General features: G+C 41.6%; 1 protein-coding gene across 3 annotated transcripts in view; it reads right to left on the reverse strand.

Annotated features, from left to right (window-relative positions):
- Positions 1-15644, reverse strand: part of tafa4b (TAFA chemokine like family member 4b) — a 40251-nt gene extending 24607 nt beyond the window's left edge. Inside the window, exons 1-3 of one of the 3 annotated variants that reach the window (XM_035389446.1) lie at positions 15150-15644; positions 3719-3834; positions 2152-2267 (exon numbers count right to left, since the gene is read on the reverse strand). In XM_035389446.1, the coding sequence (XP_035245337.1) occupies positions 2152-2266 (115 nt within the window). In that variant the 5' untranslated portion in view covers position 2267; positions 3719-3834; positions 15150-15644. Of the gene's footprint in view, positions 1-2151; positions 2268-3718; positions 3835-15071 lie in introns of all 3 variants that reach the window. The other 2 variants (XM_035389445.1, XM_035389447.1) reach the window with 2 other exon arrangements.
- Positions 15645-19296: the final 3652 nt, after the last annotated feature.

A 19296-nucleotide genomic window follows, 5' to 3' on the forward strand; every position in this document is an offset into this window, starting at 1 on the left:
ATTAATGAATTTATTTATTTACTTTTTTAAATATATATAAATTTGGCACCCAATGTGGGGCCAGATTTCTAAACAAAAAAGGCACAGAGGGTCATAGAGGACAGAATAATAATTTGAGAAATGAATTCATTTGGAAATAATAAAACATTTTGCACCCAACGTGCTGTACATATCCAATTCCCACTGTAATTGGGAATGTCCAATAATCCCCAAGCACAACCCCAGCTACATTCATGGGCAAACAGTTAAGACTTCTGCGCTTCTCCTCCAAGACATGTGGTATCACCAGCGGATTCTTTTTCACACTACAGGCTACAGCTAAGCTTGTATAGAGTGGGGTCGGAGGAATACCTTTCATATGCAGCATCGGCATGCAGTCCATGGGCAGCCTAACGACCATTGTGGGTCACTATAGTCAGGAAACATGGACCCCTAATGAACTGAACTCTCCCGTACCCTGGGGGACACAACTACCCACAGTTGGCACTGGCATGGACAACGGATTAGATCCGAGATCGGGGGGGCTCATGCAGCACAGCCATAAGTGAGTGAGCCAACCAACAGCCCCAAAATGAATGTACTTTTACTGTAGTTTGTTATCACAAGTCCTCTACTCTCTGTAAGCAAACAAAGATGGTTCCAGTTACAGAAAAATTAAATTAAAACTTTACATTTAAAACAATCATTCGTGTACTCACAACATCTTACATTTCATTTGGTAAGAAAGTGTACTGGCAAGAAGAATATACTGAGACTGCAATTAGCATCATTCCTGTAAATTGCCGTGTCTAGATGAAGTCATCTCCAGTGAGTTGAAAGAAACACAATCAGTCTCCCAAAACAGCTTCTTGAAGTCTCTCTGTGCCGGTAAAGGTCACCTCGCACCAGAGCAAAACAAACTAAAATAATTAGAAGAAAAACATTGATATGAGGAAAGATTTTACATATTATGAATGATTCAGCAAAAGAGCCAAATTCTGACCTCTTGGCATCCTAAATTATTTATGTGGCGCCGGTCACTTTGTTGCCACCGGGGAAGGGAATGTCATGAATTATGCAAATCAGAATTAGTTAGCTCGTGGGTGTCAATTAGCGGGAAGCTCTGGACTTTACTCCAGCAAGACCCGTGTTGTTTTTTTTTTCTCCCTTCTTCTTCACGCAGAGGTGACTGTGGATTGGGAGGCTGGGGGAGGGGGCTGTGCAGCTTATTACTCCATCACTTAAAGTCATGCATATTGATATCCTTATTACCGAAGCCCTTTAGTGTCCTTTCACAGTAGTCCTTGTTACTGTGCACAAGCAAGGGAGAAGTTTGAAGAGCTGCCTGTAATGCCAGCAGTGGTATTGTAGTTTAAAATCACTATATCCATGAAATGTAGTCCACTATATGGTGAAAAATTCTGAAATCTGCAAGCAAACCAATAAGCCTCTTTTATTTCCGAGCCTTTCTGTGAGCCTTCACTCTTCTATGACTGTTATTAATACTTCCTTTGTAAGCACCCTTATGCAGGGCAATGTACCCAGAAAATCCTTATAAAAATGAAAATGATACATACAGCTACATGAACTGGAGGTTCGTGTGAGACATCTCAGACAGGGCTACAAAAGGTGAGTGTTTCACATGACATGACATTCAAACCCACAAGCATGTAGTTACAGCTCTAGTTGTTCCCAAAGACCATTTCAAATGAGTGTCCACAGGACTCCGAACATCATTCACCCCTAGCAGAGTTACTTGATCCAGCACTGTGGTAGTACAGGTTTTTAAAGACCAGCAGGTGCTTAAGTTGCAATATCCTCTAAGGTAATTACCAAGGGAAACATAATACCCTGCTCATAATGATCTGTCACAAGGGTCTGCAACAGCCAATCAAAAATGCATGCTCTGCATTGATCTCATCATCACATACCACTATAAGCTTTTTTATGCAGTGGCATTTCTGCGCACTCTGAATAACAGAAAAGACAAAGAACATTATCCTTGGAGCCCAGTGTGAATGTACTGCTGCCAGAAACAGCAGCAACGCAGCCTTTGGACAGGTGACAGAACTCAGGGGGGAGTGGGATGCAGGCGAGGAGTGGTCGGAGAAAGGCTGAACGGGAGACCCTAATGAGCCGCATGGGTGTTCTGATGGCTTGAACAGGGCTCACCTGTCTGTCCCCGGAGGTTACGGTTGCCAGCGGACACCGGTTGGCAGCACAGCATCATCAGACATACCAGGAGGATGCCTGCCAGTGGCCAAACAGATTTCTCCCACTGTTTCATCCTGAGAGAGAGGGAGAGAGAGAGAGCTCACCAATCTACCTACAATCTGACAGAGAACACACAAACAACAACAAACTAAGAAAGACAAAGCGATAGATAGATGGAAAGAGAGGGAAAGAGATAACCACTCTAAAACCCCCCTGCAGAGACAGTGAAAGCTGAAGCGAAAGAGAAATAGCACCAAATAGTGTACTTCGTTGTATACCAAGTCATTTCATTAACAGCCATAAGAAATGGCTATTTTCCTGACAAACTGTATTATCACACAGTTAGGGGACGCGACAGCACGAGGATCTGTCATTGTGATTCACTGAAAACCAATTTAGCTCAAGGCAGCGAATCAAGGAAACAGAAGATTAAAGAGAAAAGGATGAGTTTTTAAAAAAACAAAATAACTTCTAGAATAGCAACTTGAGCCAAGAGCTGCAAAAGAGCTAATCCCAAATGAAGCTCAGCGGCCAGCACTAAATACATCACGTCCAGCCAGCCGGGGACCAGCGGCAGGGGTTGCCTTGTGCCTCGTGGAAGACTCTTCTGATCACACGCACAGATGAGACATGTGCCACACACTCACACCAGCTACAGCTCCAGTTTAATATCCACAGCTCTTTCTTCCACAAGATCTGGCAGGCAGTCAATTTTAGTTGCCCAAAACCAGCATAAACGCGCAGAAGGACAGGCACAGGAGACAAAGGAATGAAGGCTGTGTGGCCACTGAGAAACAGTGAGAAAAGAGATAGAGAAGTATGAAACTAATAAACTATCACATTGATATATTTCAATTATCCCTCCCTTACCTCAAATGAATGAATGAGAAAAAGAAATTTCCACTCTACCTGGAATGTGACACCATCTGTCCATTATAATACCAGTGTACATGTACAGTGTACAGGCTGAGGGACAGTGAGTATGCAATTGGGGTACCATACATAAATTAGTTATTTTATTATTATTGATATTAGTATTCAATTGTTTTTCTACTATGTAATGTTGCTACAGCAATTTTCACATTTTTTTCTCTTCCTCCTCATTATTAAGTGCATTGCTTCCATTGCTTGCACTGGCATGTAAATATCTTGTGTCTGTTATACCAGAAAAGCCATTGTTTTCTTTTGAATGTGTATTTTATGCAGTCCTGGTGATATAAAAAGAGAAACCTCATTCTCTCAGTTTCTTCATTTCTCGAAACAAAGCCTTCATGTCTCTTCTCTCCAAACACAACCTAAATATTTCATTCTTAAATTTTATTTTAGAGATTGCATATTTTTATTTCCTGGATAAGTAATGATAAATAAACAGATTTTTTCTAAAATACAGGAATCAGGAAAAAAAGGAACAACTTTGTGTGACTCGATTCTAAACTGCTGCTTCCATAGACTCAGAAAGAGAAAGCGTACTAAAGAGATGCACAGAAGAACGGGTGCAAAGCTTCGCCCGTCAGGTGATCTTTACCTTTCTCGTCCCTGCGTGCTCGTCTCTCTGCGTTCACTCCACCTCTGGACAGGCGCTCCGTCTGCAGAGCGAAATGACCATCGCTGTTGGGGTGTCCCAACTCACGGTCCAGGCCACTGAGGACAAAATGAGGACATGTTCAGAAACAGCCATTAAACCTGAGGACCGACCCTGCTGCCGATCGCCTCGTCCTTCCCTTTTAAATGTGTTTCACGGTGTGTATTCCTCCAGGGGTCCGCAGTGACCTCCCTAGTAACAGGAGGCAGAGTTAGGAAGTGAAGTGATACAATAGGATGCTGTTGTCACAGTGGTCATTAGATTTACTGTTTACGGCTCGTTCACCTACCCCCAGGCGCAACGTGATCTCCCCCCCGCATCAAAACCTACATGAATAAGACCTCCTGCTGAAAGATCCAAAGCGCTCAAAACGCTCAGGCATGTGTGCACACACACAAGCAAACAATGGCACACATATGTTCATAGGCATAGAACAAACACAGGTGCATGCACACACACACACACACACACACACGCACACGCACAAACACACGCACAAACACACAAACACATGCGGACACACGCACACACACACACGCACACACACACGCACACGCACAAACACACGCGCACACACACGCGCACACACACACACACACACACACACACACAAACACATGCGCACACACGCACACACACACCTGCACAAACACACGCACGCACAGAAAGGTTCACAAAAATATGCTCATAAATTTACACACAAGCAGTAAACAGCTCACACAAGCATTCACACACTTACACTAACACACAGACACGCGTAACCAGGCAGGTACACACACACACACACACACACACACACACAGGTTCCAGAGGGTCTCATTGAGAGTAATTGTCAGAGGTAAACATTTCTCTGTGGTCAAGCCAGTGGGCAGACGGCTGAAAATCAGTTGTGGATTTACTTTCCTAACAAATCCAGCTGACCGAGGGCTTTCAGGCTGCCTATCAGTAAATACCCAGCAGCACCAGAAAACTAGAGCCAGAGCTCAGTTCTGTACACACAGCTTCACATGGATTTCATTTACAGCTTCTTCCCTACAACAAATAGTATATACATGGAAAAAATGTATTATTATTATTATTATTATTAACTAGGAGTAGTACTGGTATTATAAACATGCACTATTGGGTACTACACAGTGGATTGTACCTTTCATATTCCTATTTTACCACAAAATTATACACTACAGTATGGGGATTACTAATTACTGTTGCAATGGCTTTGGAGATTATGCATTCTGTCTAATTTGTTTTTCACGTCTTGTGAAGTTTGTTTTGAAATACATTAAATTCATACCAAAATGATGCAATTAGGCCTAATATTCAGGTCCATATCATAATCTTTAGAAGGAAAGGAAACGGATTAGGCATTGGTCACTGTTCACTGTTCACTTTCCCTGCACCAAACATCTATGTGTCTGTGATCCACAGTGATATACACTCACGTTATGTGCATTCCCAAATTGAAAGACAGATGTATTCTACACTATTGGGTGTAACGCCTCCATGAAATATGCAAACCATGTAACCCCACTGCCCCCTAGTGGAAATTTAGAGCAGCAGGAAAAAAATGTCAATCCCAACAGTACATAGGTTATTACGGGAACATATTTTGCCTGCTGAAAAATTAGTTCTTACAAGGAGGATTTTAAAGATTTTATTTTCAATAAACCTTAAGATCTATTGCATATATGCAGCTAAACTAATTAGGATTTTGCCATAAAGAAATTAAAATGTAATCAATTTGTAGATGAATTTTCAAAAATAGATATGAAAGGTATATTTAAATTTACAAACTTCCCCTATCTATTGTATGGTTCATAGCTCTTTCTTATCATGTTAAAGCATCTCTATCATATGAAAACTTTATTCTACTGAATAAAGTATATTAGAATAAAATCTACTACAGATTCAGAAGAGAAATTATGCAGTCCCTTATGCAATTACCTTAACCCACATTACATTTATTTAGCAGACGCTTTTATCCAAAGCGACCCACTACACCCATTTCTCTTGTGGGTATCCATGGCCCTGCACCTCCTCTCCCTCAAGTCAGACATCCCTCCCTCTTCACATCTCTTCCTTTACTCCATGTTTTTATTGTTTTAATGTGTCCTGTTGCTGATTTCCAAATGGGGGGACCAACAACCTTGTTGAATGGTCAGGTGCAATCCCACCTCAAACTCTACGCTACAGGGTTATAACCCATCCAATGTACTCACACAGATCATAGTATGTCTTAATAAAACCCATGTCAGATGCACACCAGCTGTACGAAAATGTATTATACTGAATTAAATTATGCAGTTAGCCATTATAAGTTTCTTTTTCCAACTTATCCTCCAGAATTCTTTCATTTCAGCACATTGTGTTGTGCTCATCGCTGGTCATACTTACCCTTATGAAAATGAAATATACTGCAATACACTAAGTATGTGAACTGTTTTGAAGATATGACTTTAAAAATATTTCACTGCTGAATATTTTTAACACAGAAATGGTGTTAATTTGCGTACTTGCTCACATATTTGTGAACTGTTGCAATCTTAATATCGGATATATTTATGATGAAAAGATATGAGCAGTATAAGCCATTGACGCATGGGTATGTTCCTGTCGTTCAGGCATCTACAATGAAACTCCCACAAAAAACTTCTTTATATTCCCATTCTCAACAGCACAATGGCGTGAAGGAGCACTATACTAAACAAAATTGGTTCTGCTGACTGATGTAGCGTTTGTAAATACAACTTTCAATCCTACAGCAAGGTCACTTGTCTGTGTGGGCAAGTGAATAATCAGTTCAGGCAGTGCAGAGACAGTGAAGTGATAGTGCAGGTCAGACTGGCATTTTACAAAGCCAGAGAGGGGGAGACAGAGGGGGGAGAGGGAATAAGAGAGAGAATGAGAAAAGGAATGAGAGATGGAAAGATCAGTCACCACGGCTGACAAGAGAAAGCGGCAGTTCTGGTATTTTCCGGGGCGTGTGTGTGCGTATGCGCGCGTGTGTGTGTGTGTGTGTGTGCGCAAATGTGCCTGTGTTACCATCAGTACATATGTCACTGTGTGTGTAGGTGTGAGCGCATGTGTGTTACCATCTTTACATGCGTGTGCTCATGTGTGACTGTTTTCACATTTGGCATCGTGGGCGCATGCGTATGTGCATGCATAACAGCATGCAGACTCAAGTGTGTCAGTGCGTGCGCATGTGTCCATGCATGTGTTGTCTGGCATTGTTTGTTTGCACATGTGGCCATGTTTGTGAGAGTGAGTGAGTGAGTAAATGAGCGCGGGAGAGAGAGGAGCGTTCGACGTGGACCCGTTCCTGAGCTGCCTTGATTACCGATTCCGACGCCGTAGCACAGAATGCATTTAGCATTCCCTTTAAACACATATCCATGATGTGCATTTTTATCAGCTTTGTTCGCGGACACGTTCATTATGGCTCACAGTGGAGGATTATGTTCAACGGCTCACACAACAGCCACAGCCAAAGAAACGCCGCGTTCCGCAGGCGAGCACAGCTTCCTGTTTACACTGCCGTCCCAGACAGAGAAATCAACCTCCGCCTATGGCACTCGATATCATTTTCATATTCTTAATGTCGCTGCCCCTTCACCAGAATGCATTTTAATTTCTTCAACGCTTTCAAATAGACGGCTGTAATAAGAAAGTGTCAGGGGCAAGACCGTGTAGGAAGATGATCCACTACTGTATTTGCCAGTATATTAAAGTGAAGTGTCTCATCATGTGCACAAAGCTGTGGACTTCAGACTACATCATTACCTGGAGCAGGCCCAGCTCCACATCGGCAAGGATGTGAGAATTGGATTGATTTGCACCTGCCTTAACCTTAATCGCAGCAGTGCACTCCGAGTGACACAGACAGCTCATTGGCATGCAGTGCAGCGACACCAAAAAATAAACTCATGTGCCATGAATCAAAAGGCTGTAATCTCCCAGTGTTCTCAAAAGTATCCTTTATGAGAGCTTGGTTACATCACAAAGAGAGCTGGCTCAACAAAGAAATCAAAAAAAGGTTTACCCACCATGATGAGGCATACTGTTATAATAACAGAATGTCTGAAAGATTAAGAAATGCAGTCCAAGTCCCTATTGTTATTTTGTTAAAATGTCCAAAAAGATATGTAGAAGAGACCCTATATTAGGGAGCATTATTTTGCATTCTTATCTTTTTCAAACTTCTCCCAAATAAGGAATTAGGAGTTGTGAATCTTGAGTTATTCCAGTGTCACTCACTGCTGCACATGGAGCACTGCTGCTGTATCACGTGTACCTCTCCAATAATATTCTCCAATGAACAGACCACACAGCACTACATGACAACTAGCACCCCAAGGAGAGGAGCATCTCTCATTGAAGACAACTTTTCACCAGTAGGCACCTTGAGTGTCACTGGGAGGAACTGGATGCAGGCGTGAACTGAGAAAACTATAGTAACTTAATACACCAAACACCTGGCAATGCATTATGCACTGCCACTACAAATAGCTGGTCATAATTCTGTATTTGTGACAAGAAACTAGTGAAGTTCAGCAAAAGAAATATGTATGACTGATGTTTGGGTATGGAATGGGCTCCATAAAATCATTCTACTGTAGTTACCTGCAACAAAATACAGTTGAGCTATCTGAACACTGGGAATGGAATGGCGCCACTAGCCCTGCCAAACTGTAGCTGCGGTAAATAACGCCAAGACCACAAATATCTGATCAATATCTGATCAATAACAATTATCTATTCAACAAACTGCTAGCCTCTAGGAGAACACGGGATTCGAACCACCTCATTCCTGCTGGTTTGATCCCCGTCAGAAAGCGAAGCACCGATGAAAGGAAATGAGTAGCACGCATGAGGATACGATTTCAAAAGATTGGTGCTGTGCAAGCAGAGGGGGAAGCGAGCTGGGGGAAAAGCGCAAAGCTCGGCTATTTATGCGGCAAGTAATAGGCCTACATTTAAAGGAATGCTATGACCATGAACCGAACGTGGACTTTTATAAGTGTTCTATAGCCTATTTGCTAGAATGGACCAAAATGGGTCCAATATAAATTCCGTTTAAGGATAGGAGATGCAACATTCATCTTGGTTTTCACCGGGGCTACTGCAACTTGCTGCTTTATTCCGTCTCTACAGGAACAGCCAGAGTCGCTGCTGCACTTCTGGACTCGGGTAATTTATGGCAGGCCGGGCCTCTCCACTGTTTATATTTGCTGATGAATATTTCAATCATATCCCATTGCTTTGGCTGGTCCAAACCATATTTTCCCCGTAGATTTTACTGATAATAACCTTCCTGATTTTTTTTCGGCCTCCAACCGCAATCGGATGTATTTTTACGGATCCCGTTGAGCCTTTAATGTTCACATGAAATAAAGCAATCTTCTGCTGCCGAAACAGCAAATCAGGTTGAGACGTGTCCGTTTGATTCTCACCAAGAAATATAATGTTTTATCACTTTTTAGCTTTTGTATGAGCTTTTGGGGAAAAGGAAGAAATAAATAAAAAAATATATAGGCTATACCAGAGAGACACAACCAGGGCCACTTAACTGTAAATGTCAACTCGCTTCTCAATAAAACGATCACCGGCTATCTTCACAAACCAGAGATTTCTGTTCGGGTGGGGCCACAGGGCACGGTCTTGATTTAAATAGGATCTTGAAGATATCTCGGTTTAACTTGAGGGCGGGGGGCAAATATGGAGTATCTACTGGAAACGAGGAGCAAAATTCAATTCCACACTGACAGTTAATTCGGTGGGATGTCTTTCGTGTTAGTAAGCGATTAGAATATGCGGGCAAAGGCCCTCATCTAAAAATAACAAAAACTTAACACTCATGGCCAAACCTTGCTTTTTTCCCCAAAGTTGGGTTTGATTTGGGCTGAGAAACCAAAGTGATTGTGCTGAGATTGCGGAGCACCAGGCAGGGAGAAGTCTTACAGCGTAGGCTACTGTAAAATCCAATAACTCGGTGGAGGGGTAAACACTCCCCTCTTTATTTCCGTCCGGAGGATATGAGGCAGACGTAGTAATAACCCTTTGTGTGATTTGTGTGCGTGTCCTCACAAGTTCCAGGCACCCCTATTGGCATGGGAACTACACAATTTCAGTAATCATTCGCTTTTCACAGCGTTTGCTACTGTAACTTTTACATGGGTCATTAATCAACCATAGTGGGAATGGGTTTAGACTGTAGGGAAGTTAGGGATGCAAGGAAAATAAAACTTTCCTATTTAAGACAGGTCAGTGATGGAAAATGACTATGACCCCTAGTGGCGTGATTCAATAACTGCAGCTTTTATTTTTGTACCTCAACCTCAAGGTTTTAGACTATTTGTGGCAGCAAAATTTTATTTATATTCATAAATTCCAAAACGCTTTGTATTTCCTTTGTAAATAAATTTCCATTTTTTATCTGGCATTTTAATGCAAGTCAGTTACTTAGTATATCGTGACCCTTTGATACACATTTTATTAAATGCCTTGTGTGGATGAGCTGGTTTCAGATGACAGACGCATACACATTTCCTCCAGAACATAGTTTACCCCGGGTATCTTGATGTCTGGCAAGCAACATTTGCAAAAACTTAGACAGAGGTGTGGATGAACAATAATTGGGCCCGAATGCAAAAACACAGAGTTACATCACCGGCATTTAGCAGACACTCTTATCCAGAGCGACTTGCACAACTTTTTCATAGCAGTCACAGGCTGGTTTCAAGTGCATATCAATAAATATTATAACCTAGGTTGATGGGAAATTTGTGCGTTTTGTCGTTTGTAGACCTATCTGTCTGAGGAGGCATTACTCTTCACCCATCTCTCGATGCGATGGGTGACTCAGACAGTGGAATTCTGTGTGCCTGCATGGTGAAAGAGGACATGATGGCAGCATATAATGGTGTGAAGAGAGGAGAATAAACCCTACCACAGTGTAACAGCTAGCGCTGCACAAAGAAAAGGCTTGTGGAATGTTACACGGTGAGCCGATCGTTCAATTGGCCTCAGCCACGTCAAAATATCCTGCCCTCCCCCCTCCCCCTCCAGTCAATTAAACTGCTGAGAGACAAAAGAGAAATATGAAATGTAAATCACCCCAGGATAATGCAAATTAATTGTGCTCTGTGTCATTCCTATCCAAATTATGATTAATTGAAGATAAACAACCTGCGACAAAGGGCTCTGTTTGATTTTCCATTTGAGCTGGGTTTGTGAAGTTTGGTTAATTCGCGTTCTGTGGCACTGATGAATGCAGTGGGCCCATCGACTCCGCAGCCTTGTTAAATGCTGTTTGTTTATGGATCAGGACAATCGATGCAAATCGTCTTATGAGGTGGGCCCCAATCGCGGCCAAAAAGCCAGCAGACAGAGTTAACATGTTGGTTATTTCAGGCCTCTCTGATGCTAATGATCGTGCTGCAGCCGGCTGCCCTGTAATTATATTAATGACCAAACGTGCCAGGCGTGCAAAGAGGCGGCCGGCAATACACTGATCAATTGTTCATTTTACAAAGTCAGTGAGACGTGTCAGAGCTGTCAATAAGTGAATTAATTTATCTCTGAGTCCCCAGAGCCTGACATCATATCCCTCCATCCCCCAGGATAGTCCTCTAACCTGTTTACTGCCAAGCCCCCCCAGCCCCCCATCTCACACACACGCACGCACGCACGCACGCACGCACGCACGCACGCACGCACGCACGCACGCACGCACGCACGCACGCATTCCCACCTTCCCAAGAGAACCATAGAACCATCTGACCCTCTCAGTGATACCTTCCAAGAAGGATACTCAGATCCGTTCGCTCAACCCCCCTCCCCCCCCCCCCCCCCCCCCAAACCTCCAACCCCCACCTCCCAGAAGAATTCTCATATCTTGCACCCCCAGGCCCTCACCCCTAGCCCCTAGCATGGAGGACACTGGGGGCATCCATCCTTTTTCCTCCCAGACTCCCACATCACCCGTGACCCTGGATAGTCATGAACCTGTGGATTTGCTCACGGCCCTGATGAACCCATCACCTCAATGAAGGGAAGGTCAGAGTTACCACAGTCCCCCGTGGTGTGACATCACACCATTCCAATATCAAAAAAAGATTTTTAGGTTCTTGATACACAGAATGGGAAGCGCATACTCCAGCGCATGTACCAGCTGCTATAACATGAAAAAGGCAACACTCATCAAACAAGGCACAAGATATGCAATAGAATACCTGCCCAATTAGATTTTTTATACAAATGAATAGAAGTGACAATGCATTGTATTATGAAAACGCTAAATGTATTATGAAAACACTAAATAAAGGATGCAGTCCAGGGAACTTATCCCTTATGAACTCTCCAAAATCTGTCAAAGCTCAATTAGATCAGGCACTTCCTTTCGTTGCGAAATGTCAAAAAACGGGCTCAGACTGTCATAAAAGTGAAATATGCTATTTGATATGTCCTTTCATTTTTCTGAGACAAACGCATAAAAAAAGAGGCTGGCTGACATTTGCACTTTCGTTATTTGGCCGGTATCAAGGTCTTTTACTCCACTGCGCCACAGCCAAGTAATTTACGGAGGTGATGCGATCATCTGTAAAAGGTGGCTCAACAAAGGCAGATGTAATGCACTCCAAGCAAACCTTACATCATACCAAATTAACATGGAAAATTGGTTTTGTTTTTCGGTGCATAATTTAAATTGTCGCTGAGAAACTATCAAATGAAAGGACAGCTGAAATGTCCCTTGTTGGCTGGGTAAATGTTTGTGCACAAATAACTCCCTATAACAAGAAAGGTGTCAATTTTTTCACAATGCATCAATCAAAGCAAATCTTGTTAAGTGCAATTAAAAAGCCTGCATGAATTGAGCTGGTCATGGCTGCCTGAATTCAAAGCAGTCAGACTCAATTAAGTGTTACTGTGAGTCTTAAAAAATTAATGTATTCTGCACTTAGAGTAAGAAGGGAATTAATCTGTTGTGAACTACTACACAGTGGTGAAAATTTTTTTTAAAAAATATTCTATCTTTTCCGGTTACCTCTAATTTGCAAGCTTCATTTTTCCACCATTAGGCAACTGACATTGATACCCATACAAACCAAAATATCATGTTCGTTCATTAGGTATCTGAAAGCATGGGACAAGCACAGAAATACCACGGAAAACTCTTAATATTCCCTCCTCAGTTTAACCCCTGTGTATCATGAGACCAAACTGATGAAGTCACACAGTCAACCTTTTACAAAGCAGAGCGGAATTGGGGAGGATTCCTATCGGGAGAGTGATGTGCCTTCGTCGGCTTTGTATTCTTCAGGCCGTGATACAGAGAAAGGAAGAGAAGGGGACGCCTTTTTGCATTTGTCCCCGTCGAATTTGTCAGGATAGCTCCATGGGTGAAGTTGTTTTACAGCGGTATTATTCCACACAGCAGAACTGTACTATGATGCAGGAAGGAGTGTCGGGAGCAGTGGAAACAATTGCCGTCAAGAGCGCTTCCATTACGGCGCTAGATTTGCAGTTTTCCCATTCAGTGGGATTTAACCTTCTAATCTCGATATATCAATCATGGAGTCGGGAAGTGAATCTGCTAATGTAGAGTGCAGAGGGGGGATTTGTCGACCTGTTTGCAACTGTTGTGTGCCATATTTATGGACATCTACCACGGGCAGGTCTCCTCTTTCATTCGCACTCTCTGTCAAAAAATACGCACAGCTCCTCACATTTATTCAACCGTGAAATCCTCCATCAGGGGAGGAAAAAATGTTGAACCATAAAATAGGCGGGGCTAATGAAGCTCAGCTGAGTTTCCGTCCTAGCGGCTAATTTGGAGGGCCTCGTAGAAGACGCATTGGCATGCAGCGTGTAGTTTGGGAGGATGGCGAGAAGTTAAAGCGGGACCGAGATGCTGATACTGTGGGGAGGAAGGCTGTCGGTTGCCGCTGCCTCTCAGATGTTGGAGAGAATCCTCGCTCCCTTCATTCAAAGTGAAGCTCAAAGGCATGGCTGTGACACCAGCCCCCTACAAAGGGGAAAGGTCCAGGGGGGTTGAAAGTGGGAAAGTAATCTCTGTAGGATTAACTGCTCCGCTTGACTCCAAATGTGGCTGTCAATGAGAATTAAGACTCTGAACCCTACCGAGCAACGGGGTCCTCCCTCAATCAACCTATTGTATCTTACTGGGAAACTAATGACATGAATGTGTGGTGTTGATCTAAAGGAGGGAGGGAGGAAATCGAGGAAATAAAGAGTTTAAATACTTGCAAATAATGAGAGGTGGGTGGTGGTGATGCAGAGGAAGGGAGATGAGGATGCATAACGTTGAACATGATATAGTCAATGTCATACAATTGCTGCAATTTATATTCGCGGTTCCCTTCATTAAATCATTCACATAAGGATGAACATGCATAGAGATTCAGGTATAAAGAAAGGTGAGATTTATCTAATCTGCATACACCTGCTACGATTAGTAGCAGGTGTATGCGATCTCCGTAACACTTTCAGTAGTGGGTTCGTGTTGAGATAAAATGTACTTTTGGATTCATTTAAGATGCACTCTGCGCTGATGAGTAGGCTATATTCGCCCTACTTCTTTTCAATTCTTCCCGATGGCGATCTAAGATAAATGATTAAAAACCCAGCGAAAACCGCTGGATCAGCGGATCAACGTTGCGGACCACTCAATAGGTGTTAAGAGGCACAGAATAGCGAACGATTGCCTATTTAACCCTTCCGAGATCAATGTCCCATTCTCTCACACTTTTGTCTGCTCTACTTTAGAAATATAAATGCATATAAAAGGTCATTGGTTTGTTGAAGTTGCCGAGCTAGCTTTAACAGTAAATTTTGATTTCCCTCAACAACTCTGCCAGCAAGCATGATAAACTCAGCGAAACAATTCTTTGAAACGAAGTCATGAACTCGCAAACAAAGGCAGTTTTTTTAGAAAGATAATTCGCATTCGTATTTCCGCTTCTAGAATTTGACACGTTTCTCGGCGAGTAACCGTCCGGTGAAACAAGAAAAGCAGAAATTGGATATTATGATCTATCAGTATCCATAGACAATATCTTTAATTATTATGAATAATAATAATAATAATAAATATTTTATAAAGATGCACAATCCATAATTGGAGTTGTTAATTTAATTCTTGCCCTCGTAAAAATGACCGAGACTGAAGCCCCCTGGCCAACCTTGGGGTTAAAAAGCGCCTTAAAATAAAACCAAGCAAGGAGTCAATATAAACATCGATACACCAATTTAACATGTAAAATGACCGTCTTACCCGAATATATCAAATCGAAGACATTCTCGTCCGCACAAACGCAATGCAAGAAATCCGGGAAGGTCACAGTAGTCTTACTTTTCTTTACTTCACCGATTCCAATTACCGAATGCAGGAGGACCCCAAAACCTTCCAGTCCATCGCGCGGAGATACAGTCGGACCTCTGGACGGGCGAGCGCAAAGCAGATATGCCGCTAGACTACAGCGACCTGTGGTTTCTTTATTTAGAAGTAGGTGCTGCGCATATTTTGCCCATGTTACCGCTTTCCATCACAGAGCAAGGAAGAAAAAAAGGCCATTGAGGGGAAGTCACTTCTACATCCACATAAAAAGTAGGGGGAAAAAGTGAGTAGTACATCCAAAAAAGCGGCTTTCGGGTTCAGTTTTAATTACGTTCCTGGAGACTTAATACGAGATTTTCTTCTCTGTACGTATAATGCTCGGACACACTAACCGCTGGAGAAAATCTGAATGACGGTGATGTTTGAGGTGATAGTTGCTCCCCGCACTCTTCCCCAGTTGAGATCGATTTGACAAGAGAATTGCAAACCTGCCCTCCCAATTCTGAACACGTGCGAAGCCCCCGCCCCATTTGCAATATTTCAAGTCCGCTAAGTGATGTCATAGTTTACAAGACGACTCTGTCCTAATGATGGCACGCGCTGGATCTGGGTATGGATCAAATAGGATGAGGCTTTGCAGTATTTTATAAAGAGAGCAATTCGAGTTCTTTGTCCGTGTATTGTCGGAGCGAAGCCCATGCGGAAAAACAAGATTTATGATTACGTCAACTTAAGTTAAATTGCGTGTGCAAATGAGCCAAGGGTGAACCTAAATTGCCATCAATTGTGTAAGTCATTCAGTTGAGTATGACATGCTCGTAAATCCTCAGACCACTCAGATCACCCATGTCAAACCAATGGAAGACTCCTGTGAAGTAGGAGGGAAAGGGGTTAAACTGATAATGAGATTTGTATTGATATTAATTTAAACAGAAGTTAATCTGCAGTATTAATACATTGTCTCTTTCAAATATAAAAAAGAAACATGAAGTTGTGTCCTTTAGTGATACCGAACCAGTGTAGACTACTATGAATGTCTTAATGCCTTCCAAAAAAATATGCGATATAATGCCTTATCCTTGGAAATGGCATCTCTGATAATCCAAGGTTGTGCGAGAGCGCGAGATTCTGTGAGCCCAGATATCTCTGCCCATGCCAGTTCTTTCAGATAGCCTAATTCTAGTTCGTGTGAATAGCGACCAGTGTCAGCGGGCCTGAGGGGAAGCCTTCACAGCCATCGCAAAACTTATTAAACAACCATCTGTTCTTTCCTCATCCGAGCCGTCCTTCATTACCATTCGAGAGATTACGCTTGCTTATCTCATGTTGGGGCATGTGAGTAGGGAATCTGGCGTTAGTGGGTCTATGTGCCCAAAGCGCTAATACGGGTATGACGTTACTGAACACAGAGTGTGCGCCACAGAGCTGGTTCAAGCTCTGGGCTTTCACAAAAGCTGAATACGAAACCGTCCCTGTCCATGTGATGTCCAGATGCGAGATATAAGGCTGGACACGATCCAAATGTGAGATATAGGCTACCATAACATGTACAATCCTCACTGTGTGTGCTGCTCAATTAGAACTACACGAATGTACCATGTTTTTCTTTGCTTTTGAACCGAGCATATACTGGTAGGTATAGTTAACTCCACCCCATCATCTCACACAGTAGGCTACAACTAAAACTCGGGTCGAGGCGAGCAACCACATCAAAACACATAGGGCTAATCGCAGACATTTCAATTATACTTATTTCAAATGAAATAAGAAAGATCAATATAGTATAATTAGAAGGCTACTATTGAGACATAGACCTTTCATTTAAATGTAGGCTACCGTATTCTTTTTTTTCTTTTTTCCAAACATGAATGACTGCAATCCAGCCGCACGTAGCTGTACATCCAGTTTCATTTAGTGATTTATTTTCAACATTGAACACATTTTTTTTTTTTTCCAGATCTTTATCTCATAAAATATTTATTACCCACAACCTTGTGAAGACACACCCTGGACTTTATTACTTATTTTAAAGGCTCTATCAGCTAGAATGACTTCTAGATATACATTTAGTCTGAAAACAATCTTCCGGAGAAATGCACTCAATTTCTCAGTTTCTAGGGAAGACGAATTGATGCATTAACAGTAAGAATCAAGTCATTCCGTACTTGTGAGTTATCTATGTATAGTGAGATGCTGGGCCTATGAAAATTCATGGAAAGTTAGTTTCCACAAAATATGACTTCTAAGCAAACGAGAAATGCTGAGACTTTTCAAAATCCTTTATTATATGAACGAGCACAGACTAAAGCTCTTAGAGTCCTTCTGTTTCTAAAATATATTCAGATAAAGGCTAGTAGTTCCTATATAAATTATAAAATAAATGCTTCCACTAAGATCTTACTGTATCCCTTATCTTTTTAAAAGTAAAAGTCAATCTTATATATGTGGAGATATTGATATTGCATACTAATGTAATTTGTAAGTGATAAGACTTTTTGCACATTTTAGGCTTTAATTTGAGGTTTGCCATATGTGGTTGCTTAACAGAGAAATCTCAGCTCAATGCACAAGGATATGAGTAACATTCAGAATTGAATTGCATAGAGTACACAGTACTCCACGTTTTACTTCTTCAGTCCCCCAAAATATCACCCCCAAACCATTGTTTCATCTGGAAATAATAGACAAAATCAAAAAAAAGGTAAATTACCTTCTTCTGAGAAACACTCCCTAACTGTCTTTATTAATTAACTTGATGCATTCATTTCCTGGTGTGAGATAAATCTATTGCTTGGATTATAGACATTTTGCACAATATTTCTTTATTCATTTGCCCAAAAGGTGGTGGAATGGGGGCACTACCTGAGAGAGAAAAAACAGGAAGCACATAATCTTAATCTTTCCCCACCTCAATTACACACAAGAAAATATCATAATTCAAATAAAGAATATAAAACCATAGAAAAAATAAACAATAAAAATCAAGTAAAATTGCAGGTTATCATCCATGTATGAAAAGGTAAATGCTCACTGTAAATCTGAATAGGCCACAGCTTCCTTTGATTTTCTTGCTGACATAGTCAAAAATACCCTGAATGGACTGAACCCAAGGTGCAGCTGTCTATACCCTTAATACTGTATTTCATTTGATCAAAAGCACTTACCTCATTCACTTTACCCCTTGGCTGGGAAATACTGGAACTCTCCAAAGGTATTAAAATACCTGACTGTACTGTGCACAGGGATGTTAAATGATACAACACCCAGTCTCATTCCCTCTATGTCTTGTACTAATGACATTTTTTCTGAGTTATATCTGGTTATTCCATTTGTTTGCATCAACATTTATTCCTGATAATCACAGCCATGCTCTGCCTGAAAACCTTTGATTTGACTAGATATATATACACAGTAATGTGGAGCAATTGCTGAATAAGTGGAATTTGAGTAAAGGGAAGGATTGCAGACAGCTTGGGCTGTAGAATGCCTACTGCGTGTACTGCTCTCCATAATTGTTCCCTCAAAGAAAATATTATGGAGATATCTGGTCATAACTAGATGAATTTATTTTTCATTCAATCAATATTTCCACATTTACCAAGGAAACTCACTCTCCAAAAGAAAAAAAATAATTCTTGCTTTGGAGGGTATTTGTAAAGTGGTAGGTAAAATGAGCATTCCGTAATTGATTTTTTCTGTTCAGTGGTGAGAAACATTTTTTCTCTATGATAAATCAGATTAGGGTGAGCTGATGTAGAAAAAAGAGTGGATATTGTGCATAAAGACAATGGGGAATGGACAAGCAAAGGAAAATTTAAAATAAGGACAGTTTATGTAGCACCATAAAGCCAAAAACTGACCCACACAAGCATAAAAATGTTCACATTAACTATCATGCTGGTAGTTCCAATTAGGATAAATCTGGCTAAAAGAAAAATACACACAGTAAATTGTTCAGTGTTAAATCAACTCACACTGGGTACATATAGTCCCTATTGGACCCATATGTACTCTGTTAGAGTTGAATTAACCCTGGACATTTTACTGAGTAGGAGTAAATCCTTAATCTTGTCTAATCTTTAATCTCGTGTAATGCCTGGGAAGCTATGCTGGCAACTTTAAAACAAACAAACAAACAAACCAACAAACAAAAGCACTCTTC

This window comes from Anguilla anguilla, chromosome 13, assembly GCF_013347855.1.
Source record: "Anguilla anguilla isolate fAngAng1 chromosome 13, fAngAng1.pri, whole genome shotgun sequence".
NCBI lineage: Eukaryota > Metazoa > Chordata > Actinopteri > Anguilliformes > Anguillidae > Anguilla > Anguilla anguilla.